At 33.9% G+C, this 22,860-nt stretch overlaps 4 protein-coding genes across 4 annotated transcripts; 2 read left to right on the forward strand and 2 right to left on the reverse strand.

Moving 5' to 3' along the window:
- The first annotated feature begins 738 nt into the window (after window positions 1-738).
- Window positions 739-3,132, forward strand: LOC123708417 (cuticle protein 19-like). Its single transcript, XM_045659111.1, has 4 exons — window positions 739-870; window positions 1,359-1,520; window positions 2,388-2,554; window positions 3,066-3,132. Exons 1-4 carry the CDS (start codon window positions 739-741, stop codon window positions 3,130-3,132), a joined length of 528 nt encoding a protein of 175 aa, XP_045515067.1.
- Window positions 3,133-3,644: 512 nt separating this feature from the next.
- Window positions 3,645-4,366, reverse strand: LOC123708165 (cuticle protein 7-like). The gene is made up of 4 exons (XM_045658706.1): window positions 4,341-4,366; window positions 4,016-4,159; window positions 3,777-3,943; window positions 3,645-3,708 (listed from the first exon to the last, which is right to left on the reverse strand). The coding sequence occupies exons 1-4, from the start codon at window positions 4,350-4,352 to the stop codon at window positions 3,645-3,647; spliced, it is 387 nt and encodes a 128-aa protein (XP_045514662.1). The 5' UTR covers window positions 4,353-4,366.
- Window positions 4,367-7,373: 3,007 nt separating this feature from the next.
- LOC123708164 (cuticle protein 7-like) lies at window positions 7,374-9,127 on the reverse strand. Its single transcript, XM_045658705.1, has 4 exons — window positions 9,078-9,127; window positions 7,985-8,128; window positions 7,733-7,899; window positions 7,374-7,463 (listed from the first exon to the last, which is right to left on the reverse strand). Exons 1-4 carry the CDS (start codon window positions 9,087-9,089, stop codon window positions 7,403-7,405), a joined length of 384 nt encoding a protein of 127 aa, XP_045514661.1. The 5' UTR covers window positions 9,090-9,127; the 3' UTR covers window positions 7,374-7,402.
- Window positions 9,128-10,909: 1,782 nt separating this feature from the next.
- Window positions 10,910-22,860, forward strand: LOC123708419 (histidine-rich glycoprotein-like). The gene is made up of 10 exons (XM_045659115.1): window positions 10,910-10,931; window positions 11,095-11,238; window positions 11,311-11,477; window positions 11,753-11,789; window positions 14,415-14,558; window positions 14,631-14,797; window positions 15,012-15,069; window positions 19,716-19,859; window positions 19,927-20,093; window positions 22,800-22,860. The coding sequence occupies exons 1-10, from the start codon at window positions 10,920-10,922 to the stop codon at window positions 22,858-22,860; spliced, it is 1,101 nt and encodes a 366-aa protein (XP_045515071.1). The 5' UTR covers window positions 10,910-10,919.

Genomic DNA, 22,860 nt, shown 5'->3' on the forward strand with positions numbered 1-22,860 from the left:
GGCTCTGCCTCAATGATTTTAATGTGTCACTACTGTAGGAAGAGTGAGAAAAAGAAAATTTTTAAATGAATGCATAGGTACATACCTAGTTCAAGTTGAAGACTACGGGGCTTTATACTCCAAAAGCTTTTGTAATAGATACCAAAGAAGTTATTAAATTTTATAATAATCAATCTTAGAGATATTGTTACGTTAAAATTAGTTATTAAGTGTTGCCAAACAAATGTTGGCGACGTGTTTTGCAACGTCATACAATGTAAGTTGCAAATTTTTCGTCACTGTTACAGTAACAAAATAACTAAATAATTGTATATAGTCTACAGTCTGTCTGAAATGAAAATATTTTCATATGTCGAATAAATCAGTTTCAGATAAAAAGGTTAAATCGTCTGTATGTAATTATATAATAACTTTAAATTATTTAGCAGGAAAACTTAATGGTAAAGTCCTGGAAGCTGCTGTTTTTCAAGGATTATTGGTATCCTGTTAGGTAGACTAGGTTTTTTGACTTTTTAGGGTGTGTAAATTTTTGTTTTACACACATGACCCACCTATTAAATTTTATAATTCGAGTAAATTATAGATGTTATGAATCTTTCCCTACAAATATTGTTGGCTATAAATAATCTTTCTATACATAAACAGCTAAGGAAACAAACATGTCCATACTAACTCGGTTACAGGTGAAAAATTGACTTTCGGCAGTTTGTTATCAATGCATCCTGAGTTTATTTGGTGATGCAGAGATCCAGAAAGTTTAGAAAAACATATCATGACTGGCCGAGTGGAGGGCTGCAATACTCGCTGGACGGAACAAATAAATGCCCTTACATGTCTTACCATCATCCAGGCGCAGAAGTCGAAGACAGGGTACAGTGGAGGAAGTTGTGCGGCGCCACTAACGAGACCTTCAGAAATGAAATATACAAAATCATAGTATTGTAGTTGACAAAAAACGACAGTGTTTGAGTTAATGATACATTATCAATATCGCCTTAAAAGTCATATGATTAGTATCCAAAAAACTATTAAAATTTTGCCGCGTTTTTGCAAATATTCATTGGTAAGCTTTCTTATTATTCAAGTGGTGCCTGTATAGAGTTGTTCAAGCCAGAGCAATCACTAGTTAAGAATGCAAGAGTAAACATTAGTGAAATCAATATCACCTTGATCGATACCTTTTTATTAATATAAAAGACAAATTCTATGTCAACTGCATCAGTTCACAGTTGACTTTGGCCGTTTAAATTAACTAAAATGTTTTCCAAGGTATATAGCTAATATTTTTTACATCAATTACTGACATAAATTTGCTAAATCTGGCAATCCTGGCATTGACATAAAACTAAACATTTCAGATAATCCTCGCTGCTCTGGTAGCTGTGGCGGCATGTTACGAGCATGGTCATGCACCAGCATACTCCTCGCAGCATATTTCGAGACACGACGGCCCAGCTGAAGTGGTTCATGTAAAGGGATACGATCACGGCAAGGGGCGTTATGACACGGTTGACTACCACGTAAGTATCGTTTACATTCTCTTTGGTGTTTAAAAGATTCTTAAAGGCAAATATATTTAAATTAAGTCGGTACAGAAATAAGACGCCTTAAGAGAACTGCCTTTTAAGTTAACATACCTAGTGTAGTGCAAGTGCGGTATCACATGGACATAGTGTCAAAACATTATTGAAAACTAAGACTGTTAATAAACATTACCTTAATTTAGGCCATTCACTAGTATCGTATTGTCAACATAATATTACTCATAAGACATAATTATTGTATAGGCTAGAATGTCGAACACTCTTTTGTGAATTTTACAGTTGGAAAAAAAGTCCCGTGCGACAGGATTACAGTGAATTGGCATTTGTCGCATCTTCTTTGATAATATGACAAAAGTATAAATAAATTCAGGAATAAACGAAAAAAGAACTGTGTATTTCTATTGTAATACAGTTTTGGGATTGTACTTGTTGTGATCTAAGTTTTTCCAGCACTGCGTTCTTTCCTTCTGTAACTTCTGATTCTGGCGTATGCAAGTTCCAATGAACTTTAGTTTGCTCGCCACATTGGGATCAGTGCCAGTATTAGTGGTATTAAAACAAATATCGACTCAGAATCCGTCCTAGGCGTCATAACAATTTTATAAGAGTAGCTTCAGGCTTTGAATAAATCTTTTAAATATTTTTTTATTTGGTGGACCAGGCCCAAATAACTTTGTAGAAGTAGCTTTAGAAAATGATAGCCTTTACATAATTTTACATTGTATTAAGTAATAAGTTACTTAGTAAACGAATTACGCTTGTATATTAATTCACGTTGCAGTAGATCTTTCAAATTAATAAAAATAAATGAATACATAAAACTGATAAAATCATTGATTCCAGGCATACCCAAAATATGCGTTCGACTACAAAGTAGAAGACCACCACACAGGAGATATCAAGTCCCAGCACGAGGTTCGTGATGGAGATGTTGTGAAGGGAGTGTATGCTCTGCACCAGCCCGATGGCTCTGAGAGAGTCGTACACTACCACGGAGACAAACACACTGGGTAACTATAACTCATAATAATACAATCGCTATATATCTAAAACGTTTCTATTTTCTACTATTCAATTGATAACAAAACATTTTTCGACCGTACCCTCAACAAACGTTCGTCGGACCACACTTTTCCACTTTCTTATAGTTGTCTGTTATGAATTCAAACTTCAACTTTAGCTGCAATTATATTAAACTTTATTGGAAGTAGTTTGAGCGGTGTTGGCCTAGTGGCTTCGGCGTGTGAGTTTCATCTCTGAGATCGTTTGTCCCATCTGCGCACTAATGGATTTACTTTCTATCTGCGCATTTAACACTCGCGTACGTTGAAGGAAACACTATGAGGCTTGCCTCAGATCCATTAAGTCCACGGCGTGTATCAGGCACAGAAGGCTGATCACCTACCTGCCTATTAGATCGAAATTCTCATGACACACATACAGAAGTTTGAGACCCAGCCTTTTAAAGGCTATCTATCTTATCCTAAATTTGACATATACTAATATTATCCTTTTTTGCAGTTTCCACGCTGATGTGAAGTATGGCACTCATCATATTGTACCAAAACAACACGACGGACATTACTAATTGTAAATATTGATAACCAAAACTGCTGTGATATTTTTAGATATTTTGTAATATTTGTTGTATTTTAAAATCTATTAAAAAGTTGAGAATAATAAACTTGTATTATTCTATATTCAAAAAATATAATGAACGTATTGTCGGTAATGCTAAAGAAGCGAATTAATTACTGAACTGAAGTTTTGAAGGTTTTTATTTACAACACCATACAGTACTCAACTCTTTCATAATATAAATTAAGGTGTACAGCTTTGAATGCTGTACCACCAAAATATTCTGTAGATATTTGCTGAATCAAAATGGTGTTAAGGTGCAACAATGCAACAAATGAAAGAGCATATGTCCAAATGAGCTATAGTCGCTTAAATTTATAAATTCACCTGGCCGATTGATGATTTGCCTATTTGTAGTGATATTAGATACTATTTTATCGATTTACATTGTAATTTACCATAAAAAAACATATATTAATAACAAGATTTATTTTATCTCAAACAATATAAAAATATGGAAATTTAATAATGGCTATGATGATGGGGAACGATGTGATGAGTCCCAAATTTTACGTCCGCGTGAAATCTGCAAAGTAGTGAAAATATAGTATGCTTCATACTTAAACTATTTTCTTACATAGATATAAGATTTACCCGGTATGGTGGTCTCCATGGTAGTGGACGGTCCTCTCGGACCCATCAGGCTGATGGAGAGAGTAAACGCCCTTCACCACGTCTCCATCTCGGTGCTCATGTTGCGACTTCATGTCACCCGTGTGATGGTCTTCCACTTTGTAGTCGAATTCATATTTGGGATGAGTCTGTTTATCAAAACTATATAATTAGGAACTAGAGTTTCGAGTTAAACAGTACAAAATAAGTATTATAGTTACATGATAGTCGTGATGTCCGTGATGGCCGTGGACAACTTCAGGATGTCCATCGTGTTTAACGAAATGCTGGGAAGAGTGTGCATCACTGTGGCCGTGGCCATATTGCGCTGTCACAACAGCCAGGAGAGTTGTGATGCATAAAACCTGTAAAACGCAAAATTTATAACAAAAACAAATTTTCAAACAATCAAAAATCATATTTCCGGAATTAGCTTCAAAATAGTAGCATCCTCTTCCAGTCTTCTCTAAGCTTATGCATATAGCAATGCTTATTTAATTACTTATAGCTATTTTACAAATTATTACTTTCAAGTATCAAATGTACCTTTGCAATCATTTTAAGATATTTGTAGCTGGATAAATTTTGTATGAAAGTGTAATGACAACTGATACATGTTAATCAATTTCACGTCTTTTATAATAAAATACTGTGTGATATGATCAAGGTAGCACTGATTTCACTCTAATTTGTTTTCTACAATGTTAAGAAATTGTTACGAAAACAATGTTCATATGAATTCGAAAAAATATCTAGTCATTATTAAATACTTAATATCGAATAAATATTATAAATTAGTTTGATATAGGCTCATCTTCATGCTGCGACTCGTATTAATCCTTTCATAGCAGACAAAGTAATTGTGAGTGCTTTGAAATATTTATCATTCGCCAGTAATTAACGAAAAACAAAATCCATGAATTACACGACTTGTGCACTCATGGAAAACGGTGAGTATAATGTTCGTGAGTCATTTAATACTGGAGTGTCACCATGCATTAAAGGCAATGATGTTCCTTGCTTTGACCATCACACAGGAGACGTTTAGTAACAGCTCGAGCACCGACATGGAGATGTGGTGACGGTCTGGCACTACCATGGAGACCGTTACACCGGGTAAGGCTTCACTTGTTTTCATTGTGGTAAAAAGAGACAGATCAATAAACCTCAAGTTTAAATTGTTGGAATGAATAATAGCGTTGAAGTTCAGTAATTTTTTGGACTGAGCTCTCCGATTATTATACTTAAACCAAATTTAATAAAGCAATTATGATTCAAAATTTCAAAATTCAGTCCACGCCGAAGTTTAATACGGTACCCACATTGACCAGAGTCATCATCGTCATCATTAATGTTGGTACTAATGATAACCTTTTTTTAAACGTTTATTCATTTTTGTTATCAAAGGAAATTCATATAGAAGCATATAGATCCTTTGAAAAATGTTTGTCTTATATTATTTTTTTTATCTCTACGATTAAACCCATAACATATCTATCATGATAACATGATATAATCATCATTTGTGAGAGTGCAGTGTTAGTGCAAGCAGTGTTGGTCTAGTGGCTTCAGCGTGCGACTCTCATCTCTGATGTCGTAGGTTCGATCCCCGGCTGTTCACCAATGGACTTTCTTTCTATGTGTGCATTCAACATTAGCTCAAACGGTGAAGGAAAACATCGTGAGGAAACCGGCTACTCTTAGACCCAAAAAGTCGACGGCGTGCGTCAGGCACAGAAGGGTGATCACCTACTTGCCTATTTGACTAACAAATGATTATGAAACAGATACAAAATCCGAGGCCCAGACCTAAAAAGGTTGTAGCGCCATTGATTGATTTATTTTTTATTTTAATCATCATTTGTAGGCCTTTCGAAAGCTCAGAGAATACAAGGTGACGATGTTGCTATAAAAATCCCATCACGAATTTTCTATTTGCTATATTTGTCTGGATTATACAAAATGGTAATGGTATATATTGGCTTCGTTTAATGCTTTTAGCGGTGATAAAAACGTTATGTTTGTGCAAAAGTTCCCAAAAGTTGTAGAGAAAAAAATATAAACGGAAAATAATGGCTGCCATACAAATTTTAATGAAATGAAGTCTGAAAATGTATTCAGCTCCATTAATTGACTCGTGAATTAAATCAATATACTTGAAAATTTTGTCCTGATCCCTCGTTTCATTCTTCTACAGCCCGCGCAATCGGTACTACGCGGAATAGTGGTATGGGGGGAGCAGATCAAAAAATGTATGTTTAAAGAAGATCTCTCTCGGACGTACACCTCGTACGTGAGATCAGAATTACAAAGAAAATATTTCTTGGGTATTGTTTTTCAATCTGAATCTCCCTTTTTCGTTAGTTTACCTGAATCGTTAGTTTACCATCTCCACCCTCCCATTTCCCGCATCCGGCCAAACGCAACTACCGTGCAATTGCGATATTCTCAACTCAAATGGGCTTTGACCTTTTCCCCTAATTCAAAGGTAAAGTGGCCTCCAGCCTGCTACACAGCCATATCGGTGACCGCTCGATAAAATGGTTTAACAGAGGATGAAAAGTGTCGGACAAGTATTTAAAAGCATTTACATATTTAGAGGGTTTGCGGAATCCCCTTCTTCCTAATGTGACCTTTTCCATGAATCCATATGTTATATACTGTCTAACACTGTACATCATCATCTCCAAAAGGATATTTATTTGGCCTTCTTAATTGTGGAACGTTAAACACACACCTGATATAATAAATACATTACGAATGAGACCATTGCCTAAATAGGCCAAGAACATAGTGAAAGTTTAAGAGTGGAATAAAAAGCGATAATATGTATATATATATTCGCTAAAGTTATTGAACTATATTATTCTATTATTTAAGGGACGTTGATGATCAAGAGAATAAATTATTAGTAGCCGAAACTGAGGAAACCAATCAAAAAGGAAGATGACGTTGGAGTGTCACAAGATCTGAGGAGATTGAATTTTTTTGATGTGAAACATCTATAGCCGCACGTAAAACCGTTTTCTACGATGGTATATATATACAGTCTATATGAACTGATTAAACGAATTAAGTAGTCACGATTTGAAATAAATTCGTAAATTTTTGTATTTAATGAAAATGTTTATTCAATAAATAGTCATCGATATCTGGAAAAAAATCGTAATATTTTATTTTATCATTATGACATATTTAGTTCCTATCACAATATGTTCTTTTCTATATATTACTTTTACAAAATAATGTCGATGTTTCACATCTGCCAGGCGTCCCGTGACGGCTCATATTTTTAATTCGTATTTCTACCAATAAAACAAAAAGGAAAAAATGACTAAATAGTCTTAGACTATTGGAATTTATTAGTTGGAAGTAATGAGGTGGAAGGTTGGAATTCGTTACCAATTAAAACACACTGAGGAAAGAGTATTTTAATTAAACATTTTTTTTATGAATTAGTAGGATTTTAAGCAATTGCCCATCTGAATAAATGATAGCAAGAATTAAAAGAAATTAATAAAATCAACAATTTATTCTTTCAGAAATACACAAATATTATATACAAGATAACATAACATGAAGTATTGTATTAAATAATTCAAAAACACTTAATGGTGATGATGATGAGGAACAATGTGATGAGTTCCGAATTTGACATCTGCGTGGAAACTGCAAAGAAAAGGAATTATAACACCAACCATTATAAGTAGTTTTGGTGTTGGGCGAGCATTGAATTTCATATATTTTTTTAATGGCAGTATTCTTCAAGTATAGTATATATTTATTATTTATGAAGGGGGCTAGCAGCTCACCCGTTTTAAGGATGTTAAATTACACCGCCGCCCATGGACACACTGCCAATTGGCTTGCGAGTTTCCGACCCTTTTGTAGGTCAGAGATCCAAAATAATTTCTGATATATTTTCAAAAATTAGTCACCCAGTGTGATGGTCACCGTGGTAGTGGACGGTCCTCTCGGACCCATCAGGCTGATGGAGGGAGTAAACGCCCTTCACCACGTCTCCATCTCGGTGCTCATGTTGAGACTTCATGTCACCCGTGTGATGGTCTTCCACTTTGTAGTCGAATTCATATTTGGGATGAGTCTGTTTATCAAAAGTATATTAATTAGCCGGGGTACAGTAAACGAAAGAAGTAGTTAAAACAGTATTGAAGAAGGATTATAGTTACATGATAGTCATGATGTCCGTGGTGGCCGTGGACAACTTCCGGGTGGCCATCATGTTTAACAAAATGCTGGGAAGAGTATGCATCACTGTGGCCGTATCCATTTTGCGCTGTGACTACAGCAAGGAAGGTTGTAAAGCAGATAATCTAGAAAAATACATAAAATATGTTATTAATATATAATAATTTAAAAACTAAGTTAAAAGATGTTCATGTAGAGTTGTTTCAAAAGCCGGGTTAATTTTTTTCCATGTTTATTCTTTTAATCTGTTTCACCATGTGGTCTATGTGCAAAATGGTCATTAGTAGAAAAAAAGAATCGAATGGGCCTGGGAAGTCGAACCCGCAGTCCATCTAGATTGTCGCCAAAAAGAACAGTGCGACGCGTCTTGTAATTTCTAGGCACAAACACGCCCTAGTTTATCCAGGTCCAGGGATCGATGCGTCTAAAAGCAGAGATGCTGATGCTTCTCAGCAAGTACTGGAGGAGACCTCCTCCAGGTCAATATATCAAAGCGAATGAGGTGGTTTGAGAGTGAACCGCGCTTGATCCATGGGAGATCACAAATCAGTAATACCCTGTGAGAACCCACGGCGTATAGTAGATCGTGTGATGGGACGCGAACGGGGCTCCACTGTAACAACGCCTCGTCGAGAGGGAGTGTTGGTAGTGCCATGGGTTTTTATGGGTGCCATGTTTTATGCACAAATAAGGGTTTACAAATACATTTTCTAAAGTCGAAAATAAAATTGAGATCGATCTATGTAATTTATCTTTACAAAAGCCTTACATGTAGCTTTATTTTAAACGCGTGATTGAAATTTATCTATCAACGAAAACCCCAATATTAAAAAAGCTAATTATTCCATATCGTTGACATATCAGTATCTCTTATAGTATACAAGAATTATTCAATAAAAAATCAACAAAATATTAACTAAATTGAACATATTTAGTGATTTTTGATGATCCTAAAGGATTCGGCGGACCGTATACTATATATTTTTTTCTCTTATAAGCTACCTTTTTGTTCAGAAAATTAGAACACCGTAAAGTTAAAAACACACACAGTACGAAGCTGAAAATACGGCTTACCTTTTGCCACATTTTGCACTGTTGTTTACGAGAGTTCGGTAAATTTGTGATACATATCAAATTAAGCACGAGACTTTTATAATTCAATTTTAACCGCTATTCAATCAAGGTGATATGACAACACCGGTCGTTAGATATAATGAAATTTTAATAACGGAGATTTATATGATATTAAAAAGATTTTTGCTTATTATACCAAAATAAAATTATTTAGCGTGAAGATCTAACGTGGTCTAACAAAATAATCTTCGCTTAATATGTTATAAAACTCAAATACTTTTTGTTAGTTTCTCGTACACAACTACTGAACTTAATTTAAAAAAAAAATGTTGTTTGTTTAACACAATTTAAATAAGTAAAAGTTCCAAGATCTTTAATTCTAAATGAAATAAAAAGTTTTTTTAGTTACGATATAGTGCTGAAAATTTTACCCAGAACCGAAACCATAGCACACATCAACTAAAATGTTCAAGTCTATGTTAGATATTTTCTTTTTATTTATTAAGAAAGTTTTACAGCTTAACTAACATACTTACTAAATAATAAAGTTATTTTTACACCATTAAACAAATCGTTATACTCGTATAATTAAGTACTTAAATAAATGGATTGGTAAAAATGAAATCATTTTAATCCAACTAACCAAAGCAATATTCTGATTATATTAGTTAAGGAAAACTAATGGTAGTAAAACTTATGATATACTATTTATCCCACTGAGAAAAACAGATGTTAGAGCTCTCATGTTGAGGCAAACAGGTCAATATCAACAGTTAAATTGTTAAGCTCACCCGCCTCCCTAACCATAAAGCCTTTCCCTCTGTAATTAGTCTTAACTTAAGGTGTAAACGAGGGCATATTTTTTGCGTCCTGGTAAGAGAAAAAAATCAGTGACGCTACAACCTTTTTAGGTCCGTGCCTCAGATTTCTGTATGAGTTTAATGATTTTTTTTTGTCAATCAAATAGGCTAGTAGGTGTTCAGCCTCCAGTGCCTGATACAGGCCGTCAACCGTTAAGTTTCCTCACGATTTTTTTCCTAAACGTTCGAGCGAATGCTAAATGTGCACATAGAAAGAAGATCCATTGTACAAGAAAGTGCACAGCTGGGTATCAACCCTATGACCTCACATGAGAGTCGCATGCTTAAGCCACAAGGCCACCACTGCCCATGGTGTGGTATGGTAGGATTATTTACGTTACTATTACTATGTGGTCTAGGCCGCTTATGGTGGCAAACATGTAGTATAATGTGTTGACTCGTTTCCGCACTTAGACGCCCATTTGGTCCGTTGTGCGTTAAATCCTGGTTTATTAATCCAGCCTATCTTCTTCCAAAAGCTCAGAAGTTTCTTGGTCAGTTCGTAGGCTTCATGGAGATACCTCACTTCTCCGATGATTTCTGGTTGTTGGGAGCCACAGCCAGCATTCCAAGGACAAATGTTTATTAACGAGGCAGTGGCCCGTAATTGTCGAAATCACTATTTAAGATTAATTATGTTGAGTCTTAGAATTCATTTTTTCACTAGCGGGTTTGGAATTTTGTGGATCATTGGTGAATCCAGGTTCATACTATTACGTATATACTATACTATTAGGTATATACTATACGATTTATAATATTTATCCGTTATTAGGAATTTAATGCCTAGATATTTTTCAATGCATATGAACATAATTTTCGTAACAATTTCTAAACATTGTAGAAAACAAATTAGAGTGAAATCAGTGTTACCTTGATCATATCACACAGTGTTTTATTATAAAAGACGTGAAATTGATTAACATGTATCAGTTTCAATTACACTTTCATACAAAATTTATCTAGCTACAAATATCTTAAAATGATTGCAAAGGTACATTCAATACTTGAAATTAATAATTTGTGAAAGATATAAGTAATTAAATTAGCATCTCTCTAAGACTGGAAGAGGATGCTACTATTTTGAAGCTAATTCCGGAAATATGATTTTTGATTGTTTGAAAATTTGTTTTTGTTATAAATTTTGCGTTTTACAGGTTTTATGCATCACAACTCTCCTGGCTGTTGTGACAGCGCAATATGGCCACGGTCACAGTGATGCACACTCTTCCCAGCATTTCGTTAAACACGATGGACATCCTGAAGTTGGCCACGGGCATCACGGACATCACGACTATCATGTAACTATAATACTTATTTTGTACTGTTTAACACGAAACCCTAGTTCCTAATTATATACTTTTGATAAACAGACTCATCCCAAATATGAGTTCGACTACAAAGTGGAAGACCATCACACGGGTGACATGAAATCTCAACATGAGCACCGAGACGGAGACGTGGTGATGGGTGCGTACTCTCTGCACCAGCCTGATGGCTCCGAGAGGACTGTCCACTATCACGGAGACCATCACACTGGGTAAGCACTAATGTTTGAATATAACTTATGTAATTATCGGAAACGGCTTGACTCGGTCGGCAACGGGTACACGAACCTATCGGCAATGTAAGTCTCCATGGACGGCTGTGTCACCTTTAATCCCAAAAACGGATGAGCTGCCGGCTCCCTTAATAAATATTAAATAAACTGGACGAATGTAATATTATAGAGTACAAAAAAATATGAAATTCAATACTCGTTTTACACGCTACTCATAATTGATTAATCTTGTTATGTATAACTTTGCTTTGCAGTTTCCACGCAGATGTAAAATTCGGAACTCATCACATTGTTCCTCAACATCATCACCATTAAGTGTTTTCGAATTATTTAATACAATACTTCATGTTATGTTATCTTGTATATAATATTTGTGTATTTCTGAAAGAATAAATTGTTGATTTTATTAATTTCTTTTAATTCCTGCTATAGTTTAGTCAGAATATCGGATAATTGCTTATATAGTAGGATTATAAGATTATTCATACAAATGAAAATACTCTTTCATCACTGTAAATCACATGGTAAACAAATATGTCAGAAAGAAAGGCTTCTTTAGTAAAAAGAGATTCAGTGTTTTAATTGGTTCCGAATTCCAAGCTTCCACCTCATTACATCCAACTTATCAATTCCAATAAAATAAAACTATTTCTATTTATTTTATTGCTAAAAATACGAATTAAACAAATTCAATCTCCTCAGTTTTTGTGACGCTCCAACGTCATGTTCCTTTTTGATTGGTTTCCTCAGTTTTTCGGCTAACAATACTATGTACTCTTGATCATCAACGTCCCTTAAATAATATAATAAAATAGTTCATAAGTTTAGCGAATATATATACATATTATTGCTTTTTATTCCACTCAGGGTTATACAGTATATTACGTATGAATCAAAGAAAAAAGGTCACATTAGGAAGAAGGGGATTCCGCAAAACCCACTAAATATTTGGTTGCTTTTAAATCTTTATTCGACACTTTTCATCCTCTGCTAAACCATTTTATCGAGCCGTCACCGATATAGCTGTGTAGTGGCCTGGAGGCCACTTTACCTATGAATTAGGAGAAAAGGTCAAAGCCCCTTCGAGTTGAGAATATCGCAACTATAGTGCAATAATAATCAATCTCCCCCAATACCACTATTCCATGTGTTACCGTATCCGCGAGCTGTAGAAGAATGAAACGAGGAGTCAGGACAAGTCAAGTATACTGATTTAGGAGTCAATTAATGGAGAATTAGTCATTTTCAGATTTAATTACATAAAAGTTTGTATGGCAGCCATTATTATCGGCCGCTTAGATTTTTTAAAAACAACTATTGAACACACAAAATGTCTTGTTTTTTTTTAAATATTAAGTCTCAGCGCTAAATTGCATAAATCCAGGCAAACACAACAAATATAGAATCCGCCATGGCGTTTTTATAGCAGTATCGTTATGGTATTTACTGAGCTTTCGAAACGCCTACAAATGATGATTATATCCTTTGAGAAAGTTTAAAAAAATGATTCGATTGTTATGGGTTTAATCGCAGAGATCAACAAATGTATGCGTGTACTAATGTACACATGTAAGAAGTGAAACTCTTTATGACCTTATTTTTCGAAATATTATCGACTATATGAAAATTTACAGAAATTGGTTAAATAAAGTTTAACAAAAGGCTTTTAATATCATAGACATGAATACAAATAATACAATTATTTCATTTTACCTTATTATTACTAAGATTATTACAGAATTTCATTATTTGTAATTGAATTATTACTATCATTGTTATCCTTGTTATATATTTTTGTTATTAATGGCTTCAAATCTCTTCGAATCAACCGTGGTAGGGACAAGAAAAATATGGCGCGTAACGGAAGAATGTGACGGTAATTTTTTTTACAACGCCGATAAAGAAGTTTCATTTCAATTTAAAAGAATCTATATGTTTCCTTTGATAACAAAAATGTATAAACGTTCAATAATAGTTAATCATTAGTACCAAAATTGATGATGATGACGCGGTACAATGTGATTTTGAATTATAATGGGTTTAAGTATAATAATCGAAGATACCAGTCCACAAAATTACTGAACTTCAACGCTTTTATTCATCACAACAATTTAAACTTGAGGTTTATTGATTTGTCTCTTTTTACCACAATGTAAACAAGTGAAGCCTTACGCGGTGTAACGGTCTCCATGGCAGTGCCAGACCTTCACCACGTCTCCATGTCAGTGCTCGAGCTGTGACTACACGTCTCCTGTGTGATGGTCAAAGGCAAGGGTAGAAGTAGGTACATCATTGCATACAGTGCGTGGTGGCACTCCAGTATTACGTGACTTACAAACATTATACTCACCTTTTTCGATGAGTGCACAAGTCGTGTAGTTCAGGGTTTTGTTTCCCGTTTATTACTGGCGAATGATAAATATTTCAAAGCACTCACAATTACTTTGTCTGCTATGAAAGGATTAATACGACTCGCAGCATGAAGATGAGCCTATATCAAACTAATTTATAATATTTATTCGATATTAAGTATTTAATAATGACTAGATATTTTTTCGAATTCATATGAACATTATTTTCGTAACAATTTCTAAACATTGTGAGAGTGAAATCAATGTTACCTTGATATCAAATACCATATCACACAGTATTTTATTATAAAAGACGTGAAATTGATTAACATGTATCAGTTACCATTACACTTTCATACAAAATTTATCCAGCTACAAATATCTTAAAATGATTGCAAAGGTACATTTGATACTTGAAAGTAATACTTTGTGAAATAGCTATAAGTAATTAAATAAGCATTTCTCTAAGACTGGAAGAGGATCCTACTATTTTGAAGCTAATTCCGGAAATATGGTGTTTGATTGTTTGAAAATTTGTTTTAGTTATAAATTTTGCGTTTTACAGGTTTTATGCATCACAACTCTCCTGGCTGTTGTGACAGCGCAATATGGCCACGGTCACAGTGATGCACACTCTTCCCAGCATTTCGTTAAACACGATGGACATCCTGAAGTTGTCCACGGCCATCACGGACATCACGAGTATCATGTAACTATAATACTTATTTTGTACTGTTTAACTCGAAACTCTAGTTCCTAATTATATAGTTTTGATAAACAGACTCATCCCAAATATGAATTCGACTACAAAGTGGAAGACCATCACACGGGTGACATGAAGTCTCAACATGAGCACCGAGATGGAGACGTGGTGAAGGGCGTCTACTCTCTTCATCAGCCTGATGGCTCCGAAAGGACTGTCCACTACCACGGTGACCATCACACTGGGTGAGCATATATGTTTGAATACATATATCAGAAATTATTTTGGATCTTTGGCCTACGAAAGGGTCGAAAACTCGCAAGCCAATTGGCATTGTGTCCATGGGCGGCGGTGTTATTTAACATCCTAAAAACGCGTGACCTCCCAGCTCCCTTAATAAATATAGTTGACGAATATTACTATAAAACAATGAAATGTTATAATTATTTTTCTTTGCAGTTTCCACGCAGATGTCAAATTCGGCACTCATCACATTGTTCCTCATCATCATCACCATTAATGCTTCGGAATTATTTAATTCAACACTTCATGTTATGTTAACTTGTATATAATTGTGTGTTTCTGAATGAATAAATTGTTGATTATATTAATTTATTTTAATTCCTCCTATCATTCAGATATCCAGATATCAGTCAGATACCCAATTGCTTAAAATTCTACTAATGCATATCAAATGTTTAATTCAAATACTCTTTCGACACTTTAAATCACATTGTAAACAAATATGTCAGAAAGAAAGGCTGCTTAAGTTAAAAGAGATTCAATATTTTAGCTGGTAGCGAATTCCAACCTTCCACCTCATTACTTCCAACTAATAAATTCCTATAAAAAATGCACTAAACTAAGAAAACACTTTTTAAATTGAAGCTATCCTATTAGCTTCAATTCGTTTAAAAAGCGTTTTCATAATGTGTAAAAAATATGTTAACAAAATACTATGCACTAAACTAATCATTGAAGGCAAATCAGGCATTGATTTTTTTTTAACACTAAAAACATAATCGTGGAAATGTTGACATACGATAGCACCTTTTTAATCTCCTCATTTGTTCTGACAACCTTCAACCTCATCATCCTCATCTTTTTGATTTCGAGAATTTTCCTGAGTTTTTTTAAGCCACCAATAACTTTGACTCTTGTTTGATCAACAAAATCGCATACATGACAATTTTAATAAAACTAAGGATTCAACTAACCTGTTAGATATTTAATAAGTTTATCTATATATATTTATTATTGCTTAGTTTTGAATGTCTTCTTAGCCTGTTTAGGCATCGGTCTATCTGAAGTAATTTGCAATACATTGATTAAATCTTTGTGTTTAGCATTTCAATTCCAAAAACAAAAAGCCCTAAATGAATAAAGCGCTTGAAATTTGAGAAATTATTGTTTTGATTAATTTTTTCACTTATTCTTTGTTTGTTGTGTTTGTTATTGTCAGGAGAAGGTTCTTATGAAAGAAAAAATTAAGGAAAAATCCCGCAAATTTTGAAAATTTAAGAATACTTAACCACCATATTAAGTAATCATGAATCATCTTTTGCAATTTACACTTTTGAAGAGGATGAGAAGAAAAATGACTATCGTTTAAAAAAACTGCTTCGATCGGAGTTATTATATTGATAAAATACAAGAAAAATAATTATTGCAGTCGCTAATTGTTTGTGGAAATGAAAATTCCTGTTTATCACATGACCAGTTTTGTGTCGCCTGTTCCCATGTCGGAATACCAACAAAACTATTTATATACGCGACAGAAAATCAAACAAAGAATGTTGTATATTATAAAGCATTTTTAGTTAATTATACCGATTTGTAATCAATATTCATAGTTAAGACAGGACAACGTCTGTCGGGTCCGCTACTTTTAAATAATTTCATTGACACGCATTCAACATTTTAGAACTTATATTGAATGCGAAGTTTAAGTGTTCTTGTATAAATAGCTAGATGTTGCTGGCCTGCACGATGCCCGTGAGATGTTGATGGGTTAGCGGATTATAGCATATAAATTTATGGAAAAGGTCGCTTTTCCCAAACGGTCGAAGGAATTCCGCAATGGCAATCCATTTATTTATTCATATTTAATTACATTAAAAAATTACATAATAAATAAAAATTATAAGGGATGCAACGGGCGGCCTTATCGGTATCTTCCAGTGATCCCTAGGGATCCCTAAGCGAAAAAACTAAAAAAAGAAATATGATGAGAGGAAGAAGTCCATTCCCATATCTTATAAAAAAATTATTGACCATGTGAATTCTCTCAATCTTCCAACACTTTCCATACTCAGCTAAATTCTTATGTCGAGGATACGCGGTACAACAAGGTGGTAGTGTTGCGGTCTGGTCCCACATCTATAAATTAGGGTAAATAATATTGCTATATCTGTGAAAGGTTAAAACGGCTTCAAATTCGACCGCTTTGTACTCCCATTTTCTTAGCTTGAGGCTAAAGGTTCACTGGGCGGCACGCCGCTCTCGCGTTTTTGGACTTTGTTTGAAGTCATATCACCTAAATTCATATTGATTAACAATGATTACGCCATAGAAAATTTATGGAATATTTTCTTTGGAATTTATTTCTCACGGAGGGATGGATGTATGAATTGACACGAATGACTAAATAAGACCCTCTTCTGGCAATTTCGATTTGTTTCATACCACCGCGATACTCACAAGTGGGTCAAAATAGGCGTTTTGTGGGAAACGAATGCATTTGATTGACTTTTTTAAAGAGTGAGAAAGACCAAATTTGTAGGGCAGCCATCATTTTATCGTCGTTTATAATATTACAATACCAATTGTTCAAATTTTTTTACAACTTTTGAGAAAACACATTCCGAACGTAAAGGAATACAAAAAGTTTTCCTTTCGCCAGGCTGTTGGCGTGTCTAGGAAAGTAAATAGAAAGTTCCAGATTTAAAATAATTAAAAATAAATGAATAATTCAACTGCTTTAGAGTATTTGAAACCTATAATTACATCAATAGGGTTTATATCCTTTGAAGGAGCTTAAAAAATATATATTTTGTTTGTTATGGTTTTAATCGCAGCGATATAAAGAATTACATACGACAAACATATTATAAAGAATCTTTATTCATTTTCCTTTGATAACAAAAAGTTATAAACGTATAAAAACAGATAAACATTCGTAGAAAATTAATGATGATGATGATAGGGGACAATGTGATGGGTCCCGAATTTCACGTCGGCGTGGAACCTGCAATTATAATTGCTTTGTTAAATTCTGTTTAAGTTTAATAATCGAAAAGACAACCAACAGTTTTATCACAATGTAAACACAATTTGTCAGAATGTCAAGACCTTATTTATAAAAAATAATCTTTATTTATACGAAATGAAACCTTACCCGGTGTGATGGTCTCCATGGTAGTGCACGGTCCTCTCAGAACCATCAGGCTGGTGTAGAGAGTAGACGCCCTTCACGATATCTCCATCACGGTGCTCGTGCTGCGACTTTATGTCTCCTGTGTGATGATCTTCTACTTTGTAGTCGAACTCGTATTTGGGATGAGTCTGTGAAATGTATATTAACCCTATAATAACTGAGAACTGAGTGAAGAAATATAAAAGTTTTTAAAGTTACATGGTAGTCATGATGTCCGTGATGGCCGTGGACGACTTCTGGGTGTCCATCGTGCTTAACGAAGTGCTGCGAGGAGTACCCATGGCCGTGGCCATACTGAGCAGCGACCACAGCAAGGAGGGTCGTAAAGCAGAGGACCTGTAAAGAATATATAAGTAATTGTAATTACTAAGGAGTTTAATAATATTTTTTTATGTCCCGTAATTGTCCGAACGATGTGTATTTTGGAACTCTTTAAGAATTTATTTTTGAAAAGTAAGTCTTATCCGAACTGAATATGGTTTTAGTAAAATATTTTTTTATATTTACCTTTGAGTACATTTTTAATATTTTACTACTTGTCTCAGATAAAATTCAAACTGATACATAATGTATTATTTTCATGTCTTATATATCGATAGACAATGCAATTCATCAAGGTAAAATTGATTTCACTCTTAATACTTGGGCACAAAACCGCAACGTGTGTAGAAACTTTAATATAGAGCTTGCAAAATCTTATCAAAGTTAATTGCTTTTGTGTCTATTTTTAATATTATGACAAGAATGTTATTAAATGTATATTTACTGAAACATTTTTAAGTAATCTGAAATCAAATGTTTCTGCGTTTCATTTTCGCGCCATTTCGTTACTTTTATGTATATCCTTCTTGCTTGTTGTAAATTTCTATGGTCCATTATAATGGTATGTAAAAATTGTAACGTCATATTTTCTTGTGGTTTTAATCATATATGTAAGAATAAATAAATTAAGCTTCACGCCCGACAACACTAAAAAATTTAGAATTTTGCCGCCTTTTTTACGTATAAACGAGTACGTATATGTCATGTGGTTGTGCCATTATCAAATATATTAACTTCAACTCATACAACGAAGTTTTTTTAAGAACGAATAGAACAGCAGTAGCAAATAGCTTGAACTCAATGTATTACACTATTGTAACGAGTTTCCTACAAACTGTACCACTGTAAACTGTCTGAAAAAACGATCCAGCCTCCTGAAATCGCGAGTAACATTACGCAAATTACAAACGGTCAGAAATCACATTTCAGCTTGCTGAAAACGTCTCTAATTTAAAAATCGAGACTTATTGCAGTCAGCCCGTTTCGTAACACTATGTTTTCATTATACATATATATTTTACTCATATTAAAAATGTATGTAACGAAAATTTTCGTCATGAGTATGAACAACAATTATGTTGGTGAAATCGATATTGTCTTGCATAGGTCTCCTTGAGTATTAGATATAAAAGATTGATTTTTATTGTTGTAGATCATTCTATAGAACTATTTCAGTTAGTCTACCACAACTACAACATCTAAACTCACAATGTTCTTAAAGGTATTTTAATTATACTTAAAGCATACATTTTTTGAAAAGTAGTTAAAATTGAAATCTTTTTAATATTTAAGAAAGATCTCAGGTATCTTTACATACCTAATATGTTTTGAAGCCATGTTTATAACTATGTATTGGTACTTTGTACTATTTGAAGAGGTATTTGAAGTTGATTTTATAATTTCAGGCACTCTGCTTCGTCTCCATATTCGCAGTAGCGTTGGCCCAATATGGCCACGGGTACGGCCATGGTTACTCCTCTCAGCACTTTGTGAAGCATGATGGGCACCCCGAAGTCGTCCACGGTCATCATGGACATCATGACTATCATGTAATTATCATACCCTTTCTATAGCGTTTTGCATCAAGCCTCCGTTACTGAGTGTATGTTGTTACAGACTCATCCCAAATACGAGTTCGACTACAAAGTTGAAGACCATCACACAGGAGATAGGAAGTCACAGCACGAGCACCGTGATGGAGACGTAGTGAAGGGCGTCTACTCTCTGCATCAACCTGACGGTTCCGAAAGGACTGTCCACTACCACGGAGATCACCACACCGGGTAAAACTTTTTTATTTCAACGTATAAACTACTCGTGCTTCTGCTATTCAAGATATTTCGTTTAAAGTACCTATGATTATAATTAAAAGCATTAAACAAGCTCAATTGTTGTAAGCTTACCAATGGTTTAACTATGTTAATTAACTTGGCTTCACTTCTCGTTGAAATAGTAAAGTCATCGAAAGCTTGTCATGATCCTATTAGTCTTTGGATGATTGAAACATCCCTCACTGGGGAACAATTTCACTACGAACTTTTACTTTTTAGAAACTAAATAATTATCATAAATTTACATTGCTTAGTTTGCTACTAACTTGTAAAAGTGCAAAACAACCTTCTCTTACGAAGTGTCGTGTAAGTCTTTTGGTAAAATAAATAATCTAAACAATTATAATTATAACCTATATAATATTTTCAGTTTCCACGCTGATGTGAAATTCGGTACCCATCACATCGTCCCTCATCATCATCATTACTGAGAAAGGAATCGCTGTTTATATGATTTTTGTTACATTTTTATATACCCATGTTTTCAAATAAAATGAAATGAATTTAATATGTATGTTTTTATATAGCCAATAAACATTGAAATTAATGAATATAATATGTTATGAAGCTTAGAATACTACAAACGTTGTGCATTTTGACATTTAACGAAAAATAGCTATAGCAAAAATTCTTGCAAAATAATAAGAGAATTGTCTTTTAAAAATGTTATAATATTTCATAAAATAATATAGATTTAGATATATCCTGACTAAGTATTTGTAGTCAAAAACATATTTTTCTTGTCGAGTATAAGTGTTATTGATCATATACCAAAATATTTGTCAGAAACAGATAACCAACTATTTGTCGACACGAACTGTCATTTTCATTCAAATTATGTTTTCGACTTTCTTCATACACTATTGTTAAGGTATCGTAACTAAGCCCCCAATATCGCAAAATGCTAACTTGTTATACTATACGTGTCACACCACAATGGCTAAGTATTTGTTGATATTCAACTCAAAAGCACCGTGCAGTGCGTATAATATCCTAATAGTGTGTCTAACGAGATGAGATATGATTTAGACATTCTATGCTAAATGTAGCATCACAAATCGTGGTCATTATTGGCTTTTGTTTTAATAAAATATCACATAATACTTTACGTTGAACTGCGTAACTTAAAATCGTTTGGGTGTCAACCGAAACCAGTTTAAAAACTTTCATTATTACAATTTTGTATTGAAACAAAAAGTATATAAGCTGTAATTATAATCAAGTATGTACCATTAACATATTACATTGCAAACAGTCAACTTACGAATCAAATATGTACTTCAAGGTATATAATTTTTTATTACTTTAACATCGATGGAATTTTGCAATGAATCAATGGGTATCATTACAAATATTTTTTTTTTAAATGTAGTTTATTACGCTTTAGAGAAATCACGTTTTGAATAAACTACTTAAAATAATTCCGAAATTTGTGTGTACAGTAAACGCCTGGATACGGAACAATTTTTTTATCAATAACTCTTCCATTTGGCATTAGAGTCCGACGTAATATTGAAGCTGTAGCAATCAATATATATCAATATTTTAGTTTTATTTTAACTCTTATTTCAGGTCCTAGTAATTGCTGCAACCATCGCTGTCGCCGCCGGGCAATATGGATACAACAATGGCTATAACCAGGCTTCCCATAATCTTGTTCAGCATCAACCACAATACGCTGCTGCTGTCCAACAAGATTACCATGTAAGTTATATTTAATTACAATTTTCCTATAATATTCCAGGTGGGGCAGGAACTTACATGTGAATCTATGAAAATTGTAACATAGTTTTGTTTTGGATACTTAAGTGAAAAGTTTAAGTTGTCTTGAAGAAGAGATAATAACATTGCGCCTTTACTAATAAATGGGCAAAGTTTATAAAATACATAATAACATTAATAGTTAAAATGTAACTTTTATATGAATTTGTATTGTCTCCTTCCAGGATTTAAAGTAATAATTGATAAACATCAATTATCTAGACTAATATTACAAAGTAGTTAAGAATAGTTAGTTTCTTTCGATAAAGGTGCTTATATGAGGAAAATTTGCGGGATAGGTTACTTAACGAGAAAGGCAAGACTGTATAACATCACACTACGTAAGAACGCGGGAAATTACACGTTTGAAATAAAAAATAATCATTTACATTATAATTACATATATAATTATTATGATTTACAGGAACCAGCTCATTACTCTTACAACTACGGCGTTCAGGACCCTCACACCGGTGACTTCAAGTCTCAGCACGAGTCTCGTGAAGGAGACGTAGTTCGCGGTGAATACAGCCTCCACGAAGCCGATGGTACCGTCAGACGTGTAGAATACAGCGTCGACCCACACAGCGGGTATGTTTCTATTATCAGTATTTTGATCAGGAAATCTCTAATACTGAAAATATTTATTTGTGTTTATGTAATTTAGTAGACTTTAGTAGAAAATGGATCAGATCAGGTTAAGACCAAGTTCACTGTAGACTTCTTGACACGAAGGATGGGCACGACAGAAGTTTTCCTTTATTAAGAGGACATCTGACTGAATAATCTTGCTTGTAAATTAAAAAAAGTATAAAACACACGTTCCTATTATGGCAAATGTATATGTTGATATAATGTTTCTATTTATGAATGAAAATATAACCTTTGATCTTTCAGATTCAACGCCGTCGTACATCGTGAAGGACAATCCTCCCACCAGGCCCCAAACTCCCACTAA

Source organism: Pieris brassicae, chromosome 4 (genome assembly GCF_905147105.1).
Source record: "Pieris brassicae chromosome 4, ilPieBrab1.1, whole genome shotgun sequence".
Lineage (NCBI taxonomy): Eukaryota > Metazoa > Arthropoda > Insecta > Lepidoptera > Pieridae > Pieris > Pieris brassicae.